Below are 15,161 nucleotides of genomic sequence, written 5' to 3' on the forward strand. Positions count from 1 at the left end.
TTAAAAATAAAGGCGTTTTTCCTTTTCGTTTTCGTGTGTATAAAAACAAAAAAAACCCTTTAAAAACATTTGAAAAAGAAGATGAGGCTCATATGCTGCAGTGCTTAAAAAAATCGAGAAAATCTTAAAAAATTAAAATTAGAAAGTTAAAGTATTTTCATCAATCTATGCGGGGAAAGATCAAGCATTAATCCCTATCGGGATTTTATTACCCCGCCATATTGACCGTTTTATACACAAAATGCAAGGAAATTTTATATCTACTATATTCCCGTTTTTACGATGGAAAAATACACTCGAAATTTTAAATTTGAAATTTCAGTATTTATGTCCAAATTTCCGAAAACCTATTACAGCAAATGGGGCACCCAAAAAATATCGAAAAAATTAAAAAATTTAAAGTAGGGAAATTTTTATAAAATCTTACGTATTTAAACGCATGTAATAAAACTTTTAAAGAGAATAATGAAACAGGTGATGTAATGCAGTTTGGGGCAGCGTGTTTGTCAAGTGCGTGGTGAGAGCTAGAGACAGTTAAAAAAGGCCCCGTTTTGAAAAAACCGACTCTCGAAAATTAGACAAGAGCCTGACGACAAGTGGGTTTTACACTGTAAAAATAATCGTTAACTCCTCTCAACTCTTCTCTTCTCTACCGCGATAAAATCTTCTTGTACTACTCGACCGTTTTATTGTAGAGGAACAAATATTGGAATCCGTGGGGAATTGTTATTGTTGACAACCATGTTACTATTCATGTCCCTTTTCTGTAGTGTTTCTCCACATTTATTTGACAAGGTAATATTAAGTACTTTACGAAGTAGAATATAACGAGACTAGCTCACAAGCTCGGGTTATCCCTCGTTTTCAGTATAAAAAAGCCCTCTATTTCTTGATGAAAATTTCTTTACGTAATCACTTGTTTAATGTTATTGTCCACTAGGATGCGGTTAAGTGAGTTGAAGATAATCTAATCAACCAGAAAAGAGCAATACCACAAGAAAGGAGAAGATAACTTCAGCAACGAGTAAGAAGGCAGTTTTTACAAAAGAGAAGAAGACAAATAAAAACAATATCACCAAAGAGGAACTAATAGATACCCCTTTTGTTGTAAACCTTATATAACCTTTATAAGCATACAAGAACTTGTGAATAAGATGGGTACGCAATCACCAATACTTCAATAATTAGTCTAGGAAGATATACTAGAGCAATTGAATAAATGGAACGTAAACTTTTCAACAAACAGTGGATTCTATATTAATATTTTTATTCTCGCAATAAAATGGTACAATGATAATCCCTGTTCTATACGGAAAAAAGTACCAAAACCTTAAATCGAAAAACTTTATGTACAATATTCTACCCCCATTATTTACAATATTTGAATATAACCCCCCCCCCCCCCCACCCCCCCCCCCCCCCACCCCCCCCCCCCCCCACCCCCCCCCCCCCCCACCCCCCCCCCCCCCCACCCCCCCCCCCCCCCACCCCAAATAATCAGAAAGTCTTAAATGTATGGCGTTTATTATTATGACATACACAATTTGTAAAAATGGTAATACATAATTTTAAAACTCCACAGGGATAAAAAAGATTATCACACAATATCTTGAAAAATGTGAACAGTCTCCGGGATGAGCAGAACACGACACTCCTACTCCTGTTCTCCCTGACATATTGCAAACAAGACTGTTAGTAATATCAAAAATAATAATAATTAAAGTGTATTTTATTTTATATACCATTGTACATTTTGGCTAGTTATAAACAAGTACTAAAATATTAGTACAATACTAAGAAGGATTTCAAATTTTATCAATATCCATATGACAACAGCATTAATATTTTATATATCGAGAATTTTATCTTGGAAAAATGTATAGTATACTGTTTAACGTATGCAATAAACAAACGTGTTTATTTGTTTTTTCAGATATTGTCCAATATTTTTTTCTTCCTTCAATTATAAAAAGCTACAAACTTACATTACAAATCATTACAATATGTGATATTGTGTCACTCTTAACTCGTCCATACTAGAAATGGATATACAGGTATTTACTCTTGTAATAAAACCAATCCTATCACAATGTAAATTGGGATATAAATAATGTACTGCATTATTTTTAGCATACGTTTTAAATACAAATTAATTATTAATGTAAAATTTAAACATATATCGGGTTATAAATAGCCTAAGGCATTTTTACCTTCATGGATTTAAAAAAAATGTGGTCTCTTGAACAGAATACATGTTGTCATCTTTGCCATTTTAAGAATATTTTAATTTTTTTTAAGAATCTTCCTTGACAACGGACACGAACGCGCCGCAAAAACAAACATAAACAACTGTAGGTTAAATTATATTTTAAGCAATAGAAGAATACTCATATATCTGCCAAAAACTAGCCTACATCTAGTAAATTCTTTAGTTGAGAACTATATAATCTCAAAACAGTTCAGACTACCATTTCTGAATCGTGTACATATTGTCAGAATAAATAAATTATTGTAACATTTCTTCAGGAACCGTTGTAAACATACGAACTATTCTACGGGGTGTGTACAAGCCAGCGACCAAGAATGCCATAGACTTGCCAAGAATTGCCAATCTCTATACAGAACACGTTATGAGAGTTGAAGCCGATCGATACCCACTGTACGTTCCATCGGCGGAAATTATGTCCGTTGTCGCCAAAATCAAGGTGGGAAAGAACCATAATTTTTCCGGCGCCCGCGGCACGATGCGAGCTTACGTCGAGAGATAGGGACATTGAACAGGAACCTCTTTTATGGAATATAATACCACAGACATATTTTAAGAACATCCACTTTCCAAAAAACTATAGTAATAGTAACAAATATTTATAATAAATCAATAATAATTATGGTGAACTAATATAATTAATGATGTAAACAACCCTTAAAAAAATATAAAGAAACTTTATTCAGAATTATATACAATTGTTATAAGCATTTATTTCAACCTATACATTTGAAAACTACAAACACAAATACACAGACTACATAGTTAAGACCTTACACATTCATCACATTATGAATATACAATATTAAAGAAACAACATTCATAAGTAAGTACATTCATAAGTCAAGAGAAACACAGTAACCCGCCAAAGTTGCATTTATATCACCTCCGGGGTTTTGTATCTACTTTTATTAATTGAACATAACAGTTTTTTCTAGTACCATGGTGTTCCCCATGAACTTTACCCTATCTGTGGAACGGTTAGCAGTGGATGACTCACGCATTGTTACCCCTATCGGCTGCCACTGCCAGAGCCAGTCTATGGCGTTCCTTAGTCGCTGGTATAAGCGGTTCAGAAAACGACCAGTCCAGGATCCGCCATAAAGAAAAATTTCCATTAACACCGTCACTGCGACACGAGTACTGTACCCGCTGTAGGAGAGCCGGATAGTGTAACGTGCGTCCACCATTACAATGGTGTTGTGAACCTACACCAGCCGATACTTGCCTCCTCTTCAAGTGCAGGTCTCGTATCCATCAGTGTGAGTGTCCAGTCTCTCTCAGAATCTTCCCTCTATTATACTTGTGGTGTAGAGATCATACTTTTTCACCTAGAAACATAACGCATCTTAAAACATATTGCAAACTAATGATACACGATTAATAGTTTTCGATATTTCATAGATTATGCTGGAATAAAATCTCAAATTTTGTTGGTTTGTTTAACATTTAAATATTCAAAGATATATACTGTACAAGAAATGTAAAAAGCGTATGGATGCATATTAATTACAAATTTAAAGTGAGACATTTCCAAAAATAAAGGAGTTACACTGCGTTAGAGTTCACATTGTTCTTTTGGCGAAAACAACCAAGGTCTTTTTAGTACATCCGGGACTTAATGTATTACTTTCAGACAATACTGAAAATGAAAGAATCTGCAAACGGATATTACTTCTACAAGAATACTCTAATTTCAAAATAAAATAACCGATTGTGTTAAAGTTGTATTGCAGTTCCATATTTGTGTTCTTAGCTGTGAATAAATACTGCAGTAAACCTGATCATAAACGAAATATCCAAATATCTGGGCACTTATATGTCTAATTTACATCTAAAGAATGACATTTTACCATTTGAACTACCTTAAAAAGCAATAAAAATTTTATGAAACCAGTGTTGATACTCATGTATGACACTCGTATATATGGCTCGTAAAATATCATTGTCAATAACAGTTCCAAAAATGCACTGTGAAATAACTTACTGGACAAGGCACTCTCGATTTCACTTATCATACCAAATTATAAAGACGTTCAACTGTTACTGTACAACCAAAAATAATTTAAATAGTTGGCGATATTTTATTCAATAAAACATATTTCAAATTTCTTCTTACTACGTTATAATATAGAATTGTTGGTTTGTATTGAATAATAATGGAGTAAATATGAAAGTGTTTTAATAGTTCCGTCTGTTATAAATCTATAATCTTAGTCCGTTAACCCGTTTTGCAAGTCACTCCAGATGTTGTAAAGTGATATAATCTCTTCAAACATGCGTTTATAATAGAGAGCTGAACCAAGCTGACTCAAAACCTAATATTGCTAATCTTGGATACCATTAAACAAAAAATCCCAAGTATTTCATACACAAAAAAGTTAGGTGCTCCATCGGTTTTCCCTGCAACTAATGTAACGTGATGTTAAGGTCGCGCTACTAACATACCTCTCTTCTTACGTCACTTTAAGAACCTTGCAGCATGTGCATAACACTACAATGGTATAATACTGTTTACAACGCTACCTTTGTATATCAAATGAAAACAGAGAGCTTTTAAATGTATAATAATATCATGAATACAAAATCTACCTAAAAAGAACAACAATAGCAATGCTTCTTTCAAGTCATATTACATTTATAATTCACGCACCATACCGTTACTACACCGATTATAACAACAAGCAACAAGACGCAACCTACAATAAACACCTGCTTATAACGACAGGGCCAGATAAACACTCAATCAATGAAATCAGTAACTGTACTGACTCTAGTACATTGGAGGAATATAGTAACCACCCTTCGCCTAATTATAATAATAAAAATAAATTAGTAAAACGTTCATTACTCTGTTTTATATATTTTTTCTCTCTTTTTGACACTTATCGAAGTTTATTTAATTTCTCCTTTCCGCCTGTGTGCCTGTCCGCACAATATGTCGAGAACAAGACTGACAAAGACTTAAAATTTTGTATGAATTTTCATGTATACTGTATATAGACAACATTGAGTTCGATGATGGTGGATACTGCTATTTGGGATTTGGCTCAGTATTAGCGAACTAGCATTCTTACATCGGTTTTATTGGTAACAATGACAGTAACTAGAAAATTGCAATATGAATAAATTAATATAACATTTTAATTTGTAATCAAACTACCCGTACTACCTCACAAAATATGTTATATGTAGACTTAAAATTTTGAAGAAGACTTAATTTTTACATAGAAAAGAATGAGTTCTATGTATAAAACACACTTATTCTACGTTACTTACCTTCAAATGCTATCAATTCTCCAACAGATGTCTAGTAAACTTTTTCGAGTTTACTATCATACTTTGTATACATGAAGAGGTAGTTTAATACTATATTTTTTCTTCATTTTAATGATTTTGTTAAATACCATTGCTGGCTTCTGCATTAGCATCTGAAAAGAACAAAAAGGAATCTTTTTACCATGTGTATTTAGAGTAAGAATTTAACTTAAAAAAGATTTAATATGTAAGATATACTACTAGCGCTTATCCTAAATCCTATATAATATACAGCCGCATGTGAAACTGACTGACTGACTGACTCACTGATATATAGATACAAATTCTAACATAGTTCTAGAAGTGCTGGAAACTTGAAATTTGGCATGCAGGTACCTTTTGCAATATGACCCGGAGGAAAAGTCTGAAAACCGGACTTTTTTACTTTTAAAACCCCTCAAAAAAATTCGAGAAAATTCATGCATTCTTCACCCCTGCAGGCATTTTTTGTAAGCCCGATAGCGGGCGAACCGTTGGAGCTAGCTTGGATCTGACGGAAAATTCATAGTCAGGAATGAAGTGAACTACAAAAAATGGTCCAGTGACTTTTTGCTCTATCTTCCATGGTTAATCGACAAAACGCTCGAACATTTGACATTCCAGAGATTTTTTCGATAAAAATAATGTTTTCGAGCCCGATAGCGGCCGAACCGTTGGTCGTAGCTCAAATCTGATTGACCCATCAAATTAGCAAATTGCGCGATCTACAGAAAAGGTCAAGTGACTTTTTGCCCTATCTCCATTGGTTTGGCCGTAAAACGTGATTATGTGCAATTTTTGGTAACTTTTACGTGAAAATTTTTGTTTATGGGGTCGATAGCGGCGAAACCATTGGTCGGAGGTCAAAATAAAACAAAGATTACATTTAGGAAATAATATGATCTACAAAAAAGGTCTAGTAACTTTTTACTATATCTCCATTAGTTTGACCGCAAAACGCGATTAATTGAAAATATTTTTAAATTTTCGCCTACAAATTTACATTCCGGGCTTGATAGCGGTTAAAACGGTTGGTCGTAGCTCAAAACAAACTTTAAGCGGGATTTAGGAAATCACGTGATCTACAAAAAAAGTTCAGTAACATTTTGCCCTATCCTCAACGGTTTGGCCGCATAACGCGTTTTTAAAGTTTTGATTTTTTGAGTTTTACGTGAGATTTTGTTTTCTGGCCTCTATTTCAGACAAAATCTTAGTTCCAACCCAGATTAAAAATTTGTTTTTAATACAAAATAATACAATATAATACGATCTACACAAAAGGTCCAGTGATCTTTTACTCTATCTTCCATACTTTAGCCGTAAAACGTGATTATATTGAAAATTTCTATTAAAAACTTACTTTTCGTGCTCGATAGTGGCCGAACCGTTGGCCTTAGCTTAAATGTAAAACTTTTTGTAAGTAGCTATTGATAGGATCTACAAAAATGGCCCAGCAGCAGCTTTCTATCGTTTATCTTTCCGTGAGCCTGATAAATGCTCTAAATGGCAAATTCTTTGTCGTCACTTTTAGGTGTTTTAAATTTTTATTAGTGTGATTCATGCTGGTTCCATATTTGCCTTGTATTACTACGTTAACGAGTGACTAAAACCCCTCTCCACATCGAGAATTGGCTGAGCGTCAGTGAAGCTTCAATAGTAGATAGGGACAGAGTGTTTTTTTTATTTAATTTTATGAAATATTAGTTCATTGTCAAAACTCTGGCGTGGAATGATAATTTCCGAAGTAATTTTAATCCCCTGATCAACGTTTTATTTTGATAAAAATTCCTCGTGCCCAGACACAAATTTACTAGAAAAGTAACACGCGTTCTTTAATCCCCGAGAACCTAAACCCCCCCTCCCGTGAATTTCCTGGTTGATGAACTCCTGATTAAATTAAACCCCCTGATCAACTTAATGATCTGATAAAGGTAGTTTTTAATTTATTTACACTAAATCTGTTTACACAACAGCTGACCACTGCATACTTTTATCACAAGCGTTGTACCGACTAAACCAGAGATCGTAGCTCAAATCCGAGGATTGAATCGAAACACAAAATTACATTTCCGACAAGAAAGGTCCAGTCACTTTTTCTCGTATATCTAACGGTTAACCCGTAAAACGTTATTAAAGTCAAAACTTTGATTAAGACTTCCGAATTCCGCTTATTCCCGAATTTGGCCAACACCCGAAATTTTCAATGGGATTTAGTAAATGGCGTGATCTACAAAAAAGGTCATGTAACTTTTTTCCCTACCCTCAATGGTTTGGCTGCATAACGCGTTTTAAAGTATTCATTTTCTAAGTTTTACGTGAGAATTTGTATTCTGGGTTTTATTGCGGCCAAACTCTTAATTGTAGCCCAGAATAAAAAATTGATTTTATTAGTAATTAATGCGATATACAAAAAAGGTCCAGTGACATTTTGCTCTATCTCCATTGGTTCGGCTAATAAATGTAAATATTTCGTAATTTCTTTTACGCCAAACGGTTAGTTTCTAGCTTAAATGTAAAAGTTTTTATGACTAACAATTGATGGGATCTACAAAAAAGGTAATGTAACTTTTTGATGTATGTCTTTTAGTAAGCCAGAAAACGCTATAAATAGCTAAATATTTGTCGTAGATTGGCAATTTTTGGAGTTCTTAAATAATTATTATGTGACTAATATTTGTGTAATTCATTCCAGATTCAGTTTGCACTTGCTTTGCTACGTTAACGAGTGAATAACACTCCATATTGGAAACTGGCTGAGCGTTAGCTAAGCGTCAGTAGTAGATAGGGACAGAGTGAATTTGTATTATGTTCACAGACACAACACCCTCTAAAATAGGTCCAAGTGTGTCATTAACCCCCGGTAACATTAACCCCCCCCCCCGGGGATTTCCTGGTATGACCAGATAACCTTCTGAGTAAAATAAACCCCATGATGTGGTAACCCCCCGGTAAAATTAACCCTTCCCTGGGAATTTTCTGGCTTGACCTCATGTCCGAATTTTACCAATCACCAAATCTCTTAAGCCCCCCCCCCCTGGGAAGTTCCTGGTAAGACCAGATAACCCCCTGGTGTCTTATCCCCCGGTAAATTTAATCCCCGAAGCAATTTCCTGGCATGACCTCATGTCCGAATTTTACCAATAACCAAATCTCTTAACCCCCCCCCCCTGGGAAGTTCCTGGTATGACCAGATAACCCCCTGACGTCTTATCCGTAGGCAAAGTTAACCCCCCTGGGAATATCCAGGCATAACATCATATCCGAATTTTACCTATCACCAAATCAATCTTATCCCCGAAATTTAAGGCACTTACTTTGGGGGCCTGGGGGCGTAGCCCCCAGCGAGCCGAAGGCGAGTAAAGCTATATGATTGCACTCAAGAAATTGTTTTTAAACAATAAGATTTTTAGTAACAATTTGTTCTGTGTATGTAGCCACAAGTTTATCCATAAATCTTTAATGTGTGATGAAAAATAAACTCGTAAAATCAAAACTGAAAATGTTGTGCGACCTACCCTTATCTACAGTCTACGTATTCGATCAACATGTCCTTGTACTGCAGCACGTGTGCGCTGTAGTCAGCCGCCGCCTCGCAGTATAGCGCCAACTCTGCGCTGTACAGATTCATCTCCTCGCTGTTCGCTTGTGCTACAGCGCTAATCCACTGGAAGTCCACCAGGTACATGTTGAGGTGCGGATTGTGCCTCACGTGGCTCTGCAGCGTCTCACAGAACTGCACCAACTCCTCGCTGTAGCGCAGGTACTCTGCGCTGCACTCTGACAGTTGGTCGCTGTAGTTCCTGAGCTCGTCACCGTGTGCCGCTAGCTTCTCGCTGTGTGAGGAGATCTCGTTGATGTACATCTCCAAGTCAACGTGGACGAATGGAAACTCGGCCTTGGGGAACAAAAGTAGGTGTGAAAAGTAACATCAATTACTAAATAAAGAATTCAAACTAGATTAACTAATTAATAAGATAGTTCAATAGGAATTATTACTTACACATAGTAGATATATTTATAATATATTTTATGCTTACATAGATGAGATCCAGTTCTTCGAGAGAGTCTGGAAACAACGGCATCTTGGCGGTGGCTAAAAAATAACGAATTGTTTATAAAATCTGTTTTACCATTAATATAAAATAGCGTGAAAGGAATTCAATATTCTATGCAATAAATAAATTAAATATACTGACTCAAAAGTATTTGCTTATCATAGATTTTCAGGTGTATTTAAGATTTATTAGAAGTTTCATGAAAATGTTCTTCAGTAATTACTAATAATTTTATTCTTTCATCCTATGTTTATATTCATGTTTGTTCTTTGTTCGTTAATTTTACATATTCATTTGGTTTGTGGTGTTATTAACACTTTAATTTTAATTGTATAAAACTTATTTCAAAAAGAATTTCCATCGTAATCAGCTGCAGTTTATTTTTTGGCTGAAAGTTATCTTTCGATTCCTACTTATTATAAGAAAAACGATTATTATAAATGAGAACTAGTTTATTACGCCTATAGATGTGCATCGTGCTATTAATATGATTTTCATTTTATCCGGAAGAAGGTGCTGTTTTATCCAACGATTGGAGCATATTATTGTTATAAATTTGGGGTATACGGGTTACAAAACATGTATATAACCATACTTTTAGTGTTTACCAAGTAAAAACTACTACATTATTTATATTTGACATTTATATTGCTTTTCCATCCAAATTGCAGTTCCACGAGTCCTTTGCTTGTATTGTCTTCGTGCTCTTCATCTCAACTGCTGATCTTTCTGTCTCACCTCACCTATGTATGTATCCCCTATCACAACATGTCACTTGTACTGTAAACACATAGACCATCTGTACAGGCCATAGCTCCTACAAAATAAAGATATCTAAAAACATACCAAATACCCTCTCCCTTACTGTGAAAATTTAAAAAAATAAAATTTCATATACTTATGTCTTGCAAAAAAGTATGTATGCTTGCTAGCCACGATTATCCGAACAAAGTAGCAAATTATGGAAGAAGTAGACTTGTCCCAAAAAATGTTAATAAAATATTGTTTTATATTCTAATACGAAATAAAAACAATATAATTCAAACCAATGATGTAGGCTACTGTAAAGTGATTACAAAGGAAGTATGTAATGTATTATTGTCAAATACAAGTACCGTGTTATAAAATTTAGGCACTTTCCTTAAAATAAATAATTTATATTTTTAATTGTGAGGGTGATAATCTTTGGTAGGTGACTAAAGTTATACTGAATTAAACTAGTCGATTAATTTAGGTGTATTATTGTGTATTTGAATAATACACTAGTCGTCAGTTGACAAAATTTACTGGTCGTCAATGTTTCAAGTATAAGCTCTAGCAAACCGCTACGGTACATTGAAAACGGTAAAATATTACTAACAACTAGTGGTTCAACTACGACTAGTCAAATCAACCGATTAATCGACTACTTTGGCCACTAGTCGAATAAACCGGTAGTCGACTAGTCGTTTAGCCCAACAGTAGCGTTTATCCAATCTAAAAACAATATTTACAAGTGGCTGACGCAACTGTCTGAAGCCGTTACCTCAGACAGCGTCATAGTGAGGGACGTGACGTAATGAAGGCGTGGGGGGTGTACAACGACCCGGTCACACTTCTTCCTAGGTCAAGGTTAGCGCCCGGCCACTAGCCTATCGATCGATTTTAACAGTTCTGGAAAAGAACTATTTGTAAGTAAATAAATTAAGTAATGGAGTTTCAGGTAGTGAAAAAATTAGTAATAACCGTTATTTACCTTTGCGATTTACAATTTAAATGATACATTAAAACATTAAGAAGTAAACACTTAAATCTATCCTGTTATAATAAGCTGTTATTTTGCTGCGCAAAAACTTTTAAGATCAGGCGTAGGGCATTAATACTTTTCCGCTCACTACTTGCGGGTCGCCTCCCTGGGCAGTTCACTGAATACATTTTAAAATAGTTTGTCGTGTGACCTAACGATATGTAAAGTTTTGTAGCTCTATTTGTAATGGTTAAAATATTAACTCGTGCGATCCTTCATCAGCTGGCTGACCCCTAGCTTCCGAAACAAGTAGACTAGTTTTGTCCTGGATGGGACATAAGACACACGGACCAGGCAAGATGTCATCCGAAAGGGTTCCGGCCTGGGCCCTCCGTGGCCCGTAGGGGGTTTAGTGGCTAGTCCGCAAGGGAGTCCCACACTCCGTGCGCAAATGCATTCCCCCTATGTAAAAAAATGCCCGGATCGTAATTGCCACTTGTATTGTGTAGGCTATGTACGTACACACAATACGTGTCCGTAGATTTACAAGCGTGACTTACGGTGGATGACAATATTCTAATGTACTATGGAAATTGATAAAATTTTCTACTTTTACTTTTATCAGCATGTTAAATGGTACTTATAAAGCAAAATTATTTAAAATAAACTGTAAATATAATTATTTACCAACTTATTTGCATTTTACATTAAATTCTTTGCATTAGCAGTATATTTAAAAATCAATATTTTCCAAATAGTGCTATATTTATTTTTCCGGACGATCCTCTGGACAACGCAGTGTTGTGCTTTATCACAGAACATGTTAAATAAGCTACATCATGAGAAAAAATAACGACTAAGAATCTTTCTTTTCTGACAACTATATTATTGTAAACGTATTCCCAAAAATAATATCGTCTTGTAAAGTATTAATAGCTGGAAGAAAATTGTATTTCAACAAAACAAGTTGCCCGTTTACAAGCACTTTTTCATGAACTATTTCATTAACATTCAACAAAATGTTCGTGTATTATTATTGCATGAATATTAAAACAGTATTAGGCCTACTCATACTGTTATATTTATAACATTCATAATTTAATAACTTCAAAAGAATAAGGTTATTAATTTACTTGAATATTTTAAATTTATAATATTGTAAATATTTCCACCATACTGAAATAATTTAATGGTTCCTTTCCCGCATCAAAGAAAATTTATTTGACAGTATTAATACAGTAATTTCACATTTTAAAAATCTCACATACACAAATTTTAGCAAAAGTATAATTTTTTTATTAATAAGTTTTAATTGATTTGTATAAATGTAGTTTACATTGTATATAGAATTAAAAGTACACAAATCTGTTTAGCACTTCTTGAAGTCGGTATTAATTTTTAAATAACCATTTTATAATCTAATTCGACTAATTTGCAAAATTTTTAGTACAACAAATATGTTCAAGGAATACAGAAACACAATAACAATTTACAATAACTTATGTTTCATTATTAAATAGCATGTGTAATCAGAGGATGCATATATTTCAAGCCTACGTACGTCTCAAGCGTTACCCTAGCTAACCTGATAAGTAAAACATCTTGCATTAAATATTCCGGTAATAACGTTTCAACATTTATGAACTAAAATAACCGATTTCCTACACTATAAATTGGCTATGTCTAGAAAAAAATTCGATCAATCGATTCAAAATTAACAATTTGGTAATTCTATTTTTCGGATTATTTTATTCAATAAAGAAATGCTTGAAATTTCAAAAATTACATACATAGTAAAATACATGTATAAGTATAATGACAGTTGATTGAAACATGTGTGGTAGATGCTTACTTGAGAGACACCGGTCAGTAACCACGTGTCGCAGTGTCGCGACCACAGTGTACCGCACCGCCACGCTGTATCAGACAGTAGTAAAGTAACAGTGCCGGCACACGTGTCGCCCGAGCTCTCGAGTGATGAATGAGTCACGGCTGCTCTGCTCAATGTTGTGCAACACACAGCCAGCCACCGAGGCGGGCCCGATACCGCGTCATCGGGGATTCCCTCGCCTCTCTGTCTAACGTTTAAAAATATCCTGAATGCCTTCTCTATAACAACTCTTAAGTGCTTCATCTGTATTGTATGATCCAAGATGAAGTCTCTCCGTAGTTACGGAATAACTCGGAACTTTGGTTGTGCTGGCAGATGACATTTACTGTAATCGAAATGTAACTCTGTAGTAACTAATAGGAAGAGGGTAAGGTAGTCAGCCTCCAGTCACGCATATGAGGCTCCGATTTTAACACGTGAATGAAGTTGAAACTGCGTTATAAATATGGACTCATCTCAAATTTAGTGTATCATTACAGAAACTTTGATTTTCGTATCTTAAGGCAATTAATATAGAGTTTATGAAGGGGTATTGATACTTTTTTTAAATATAAATTATAAGCAACCAGCATTATTAGGTTTGAGAAACTAAAACATAAGTTTCTGAAGTGAAAAGTGTATGGATTTGAGAAGAATTCATTATTTTTAGACAGTTATAAACCTCATATATAGTGTAGGAGCCGAGAGATAAGTGCAGTGTAGGCCTGTTAGTCCACAATCTGGTACTTTTTTAATCGATAGAGGTATGTTTCTAACAAAGAAAGTCTTTAGCCACGCTGTTTTCGTGGAGGTAGAAGTGGAAGGAATAAAAAGGATTACCTACAATATGAAAAGGGAAATTTTTCTCATATCATGTTTTTTTAGCACATTACACTTAAAACCGATCGATCGTTAGTCACATAACCAACAGTTAGGCCTATGTCCTATATCACCGTCAGGCAACTAAACAAAGGCACTGAAGTTTCTCACTTTAAGGATCATGTGACATTGATTTTACATTTAAGTGTGTAGAAAAATATAACCTAAAAAAAATACCAATCTTTATTTTTAACCCTTTTGATATCCTACTACTCGTAATTTCGACCTTGGCTAAAATTAGCGCAGTTATCGTTCAATTTTTACTTAGGAGAAATTTCTCTTGTGATTTATAGACAAACCAGGTTGTGTGCTTATATACAGGTACTGAAACTTGGCTCTCGGCTCCTAGACTCGGCCAGCATCTGACCAGCGTTTCATCTTGGCTTTATCGATACGCCTCAAGTTTTACTTAGGAGAAATTTCTCTTGTGATTTATAGACAAACCAGGTTGTGTGCTTATATACAGGTACTGAAACTTGGCTCTCGGCTCCTAGACTCGGCCAGCATCTGACCAGCGTTTCATCTTGGCTTTATCGATACGCCTCAAGTTTTACTTAGGAGAAATTTCTCTTGTGATTTATAGACAAACCAGGTTGTGTGCTTATATACAGGTACTGAAACTTGGCTCTCGGCTCCTAGACTCGGCCAGCATCTGACCAGCGTTTCATCTTGGCTTTATCGATACGCCTCAAGTTTTACTTAGGAGAAATTTCTCTTGTGATTTATAGACAAACCAGGTTGTGTGCTTATATACAGGTACTGAAACTTGGCTCTCGGCTCCTAGACTCGGCCAGCATCTGACCAGCGTTTCATCTTGGCTTTATCGATACGCCTCAAGTTTTACTTAGGAGAAATTTCTCTTGTGATTTATAGACAAACCAGGTTGTGTGCTTATATACAGGTACTGAAACTTGGCTCTCGGCTCCTAGACTCGGCCAGCATCTGACCAGCGTTTCATCTTGGCTTTATCGATACGCCTCAAGTTTTACTTAGGAGAAATTTCTCTTGTGATTTATAGACAAACCAGGTTGTGTGCTTATATGTGTGCTTATATACAGGTACTGAAAC

At 35.0% G+C, this 15,161-nt stretch overlaps 1 protein-coding gene across 1 annotated transcript; it reads right to left on the reverse strand.

Annotated features, from left to right (window-relative positions):
* Positions 1 to 1,507: 1,507 nt before the first annotated feature.
* On the reverse strand, positions 1,508 to 13,302 carry LOC124366219. Its single transcript, XM_046822611.1, has 5 exons — positions 13,197 to 13,302; positions 9,601 to 9,656; positions 9,079 to 9,458; positions 5,546 to 5,697; positions 1,508 to 3,597 (listed from the first exon to the last, which is right to left on the reverse strand). Exons 2-3 carry the CDS (start codon positions 9,643 to 9,645, stop codon positions 9,081 to 9,083), a joined length of 423 nt encoding a protein of 140 aa, XP_046678567.1. The 5' UTR covers positions 9,646 to 9,656; positions 13,197 to 13,302; the 3' UTR covers positions 1,508 to 3,597; positions 5,546 to 5,697; positions 9,079 to 9,080.
* Between the last annotated feature and the right edge of the window lie 1,859 nt (positions 13,303 to 15,161).

The sequence above is a fragment of the Homalodisca vitripennis genome, chromosome 1, assembly GCF_021130785.1.
Source record: "Homalodisca vitripennis isolate AUS2020 chromosome 1, UT_GWSS_2.1, whole genome shotgun sequence".
Taxonomy (NCBI): domain Eukaryota; kingdom Metazoa; phylum Arthropoda; class Insecta; order Hemiptera; family Cicadellidae; genus Homalodisca; species Homalodisca vitripennis.

Excerpts from the sequence above, each read along its gene's own strand:
- LOC124366219 (XM_046822611.1), bottom strand. The coding sequence starts at position 9,645 with ATGCCGTTGTTTCCAGACTCTCTCGAAGAACTGGATCTCATCTAT. Across the intron at positions 9,459-9,600 it reads AAGAACTGGATCTCATCTAT|GCCGAGTTTCCATTCGTCCA; the intron begins GTAAGCATAAAA and ends TTGTTCCCCAAG.